General features: G+C 43.3%; 1 protein-coding gene across 1 annotated transcript in view; it reads right to left on the bottom strand.

Moving 5' to 3' along the window:
• Nucleotides 1–211: 211 nt before the first annotated feature.
• Nucleotides 212–2,675, bottom strand: part of acox3 (acyl-CoA oxidase 3, pristanoyl) — a 23,444-nt gene continuing 20,980 nt past the window's right edge. The window contains exons 13-16 of the mRNA XM_013915844.1: nt 1,495–1,669; nt 1,351–1,418; nt 648–734; nt 212–454 (exon numbers count right to left, since the gene is read on the bottom strand). Coding sequence (XP_013771298.1) covers nt 335–454; nt 648–734; nt 1,351–1,418; nt 1,495–1,669 — 450 coding nt within the window. The 3' untranslated portion in view covers nt 212–334. The remainder of the gene's footprint in view (nt 455–647; nt 735–1,350; nt 1,419–1,494; nt 1,670–2,675) is intronic.

Below are 2,675 nucleotides of genomic sequence, written 5' to 3' on the forward strand. Positions count from 1 at the left end.
GGTTAAACTATAAAAATATACCAGCTATCAACCAGCAATGATGTTACCAGAACTGCTGAAGCATGTCGAGGTCTCAGGGCTGCAACTAATTTGAATTATTGTTGAGTAGCACAGTTTTCTTAAAGTTTAAGCACTCGTGTGCAACTAAATGATAATGGAAATGTCGTGTATGGAGCAGAGGATTCATGAAAGCTTGTTGAAATCTCGAGTGTCACAGTTTGTAAAGTTTTTAATGGACTTGTTAAACATTTCCTAACATTGTTGGAATTTGAGCCCAAGCAAGTTCAGGCACTGCACAGACAGGCAGAGATCCTTTGCAGAGCACGACTGGGTTTTAGAGTTTAGGCCGCAGAGATCCAAGCACAGGTTTGTCTGAGCAGAACTCCTTCCACCAGGATGGACGCTCCAGCACTTTGCTGCCCTGCATTACTGTGGACCACAGGTGGTTGTAAATCTGCAGGAAGAGGACAAAGGAAAAGTGTTTCTTCACTTATTTAACACGGATTCTCACGCTTATTATCTGAGATTACTTGTGTTGCGATGTAGCCAAATGTAAATAAAAGTAAAATGTTTCAATGTCCTTGAAATTTGACGGACAGCAACGTTTTTACGATACAACTGGATTTTCTGTGTTTGTATGCGTTTACCTGTCCATCAGCGCAGCCAATAGGTGAGTTGAGGATGAAATCAGTGGGTGCCAGGACATCCACCAAGGCTACTGCATCATCCTTTAGCTGTGAGAGAGACAGAGCAGATTTTACAGTCAGGCCAAGCCATCATTTCTTCAATGTCCTTCTGTTCTAGGAAGATGTTCCCAAAGTACAGGAGAGCACAAGTAAGGCACAGTTAGACCATACGAGTCAGTGCATAACTACACGGTCCAAACGATGGATGGAGCCGCTTTGAGGTCACCGACAGATTCTGAAGCTTTGAGTTTTTTTGCTGTCTTTGTGTTTAGAAATCAAATGTTATGAATCACAAATCTGACTGAGACCCAGGATGCGGCCTTCTCCGGTGGACATGTCAATCAAAATGTGGACACGCCCTGAAGCATACCAGAGTTTGACTTTCATGGTACCAAAACAGTCAAATGTCACGTTTAAGATCAATGTGTAAGATTATCTGCTTTACTCTGTCAAAGGAGCCACTCGTGTTTTTATTGCTCGTCTCTTAACTCATAAATACAAACAGCTGAATAAAGAACAAAAACACGACAGTACGAAATGCACACGTGTGCGTATTACAGCAACCACATTTGTAATTGCTTTGATAATTAGTGAAGCTGTGCCCTATACATAGGAATGTATACGCATTTCTATATACTTCCTGTATATCTGCCATAAACAGTACCTGGGAGCAGAGAGTGAGGATTGCCATCTGGACCAGCTCAGCAGGCTTACGTCCACTCCAGTAACTACCTAGAAACAACAACACTGTGTTACATCACTACGATGAAGATTTCTCCGTGTATACAGCATCGAGCCCACTACATACCCTGGTACAGTGTCGCCATGTGGCTGCTGAGGCTCCACAGCCCATACAAGGCACAAAGTTTCCTTAATACTGGTCTGAGACCAGCTGGTGTGTCCTGATTAGTGGTCAGCTCATGAAATCTCTGCAGGCAGGTGTGCTCAATGTAGGCCATGGCCAGTGACCTGCAGTAGTAAACCTGTACACATACATTTAAGTACACTGAAGACATAAAAACACAGAAACAGCTGATTTGTAATCTAACCACGTGCACGTGTTCTGGACGTGTCCATCCGCAGGCCCACAAAACTCCTCTACAGGAAGCTGATTCTGGCTTTTTAAAAAGTCTAAACCTCTGATCCTCCGAGTCTCACCCAGTAGATAAAGCAGAGTTTAACTGGAGCCAGTGTGGGTAAGGGGCCTTACATACCTGCTCACCCTGGTATGAAGAAACCTGACCAGCCTAAATCAGATGCTATCAGTCCCATCTGTTAGCGGTAGCTGCCCACTTGTTATTTGTGGGAAGATTTCAGTAGCCTGGACAGCAAAGAAGGATGATTTTTTACCTGCATTTGTCCCACTAAAGAATAATATTCAGACTTCTACGTTTCACCAAAGATGAAAAAGTGAACGTTCACTATTTGAAGCAACTTAGCACTAACAAAATAACAATCAAATCACCTGAACTAAACTTATTATACTATACTGACCAATCTGCTCTGAGCTCATGCTGACTCTGTTATGTTTGGTAACAAGAGGTTGGAGAAAGGATGAGCACAGAACGATCCTGTTATTGCAGGCCGAGGATCACCCGACAGGACAGCTCCTGGACGTATGATGCAAATCAAAATCCTTCTGATTTAAGCTTTTAGCACAGAACAAATGAGCAGACAAAAAGCCACAAATTAGAAAATCACGTCACAGGTCGGACTGCAGCTCCGCCTCCACTGCTGCCATGTTCAGCTGTGACCGTCTGAGATCTTCTGAACTGCTCATCTGACAGAAGATAAAAGGGAAGAAGCTCAAATCTATTTTACACCCCACTTTGGTACCTGCTCACCCTTTCTCCCCCCTCTCTCCTGCTGGCCGTCACATCTTTGCATGTTGACCATCCAACCATGTAACCATCAGTGTCCACCCACATTTATTCTACTTCTCTCTGACTCTGAGATTAAACTTTAAAATCACTTCATTACAGTTTCTTT

The sequence above is a fragment of the Pundamilia nyererei genome, unplaced genomic scaffold (genome assembly GCF_000239375.1).
Source record: "Pundamilia nyererei isolate P.nyererei 1_Seehausen unplaced genomic scaffold, PunNye1.0 scaffold00377, whole genome shotgun sequence".
In the NCBI taxonomy this organism is placed as follows: domain Eukaryota; kingdom Metazoa; phylum Chordata; class Actinopteri; order Cichliformes; family Cichlidae; genus Pundamilia; species Pundamilia nyererei.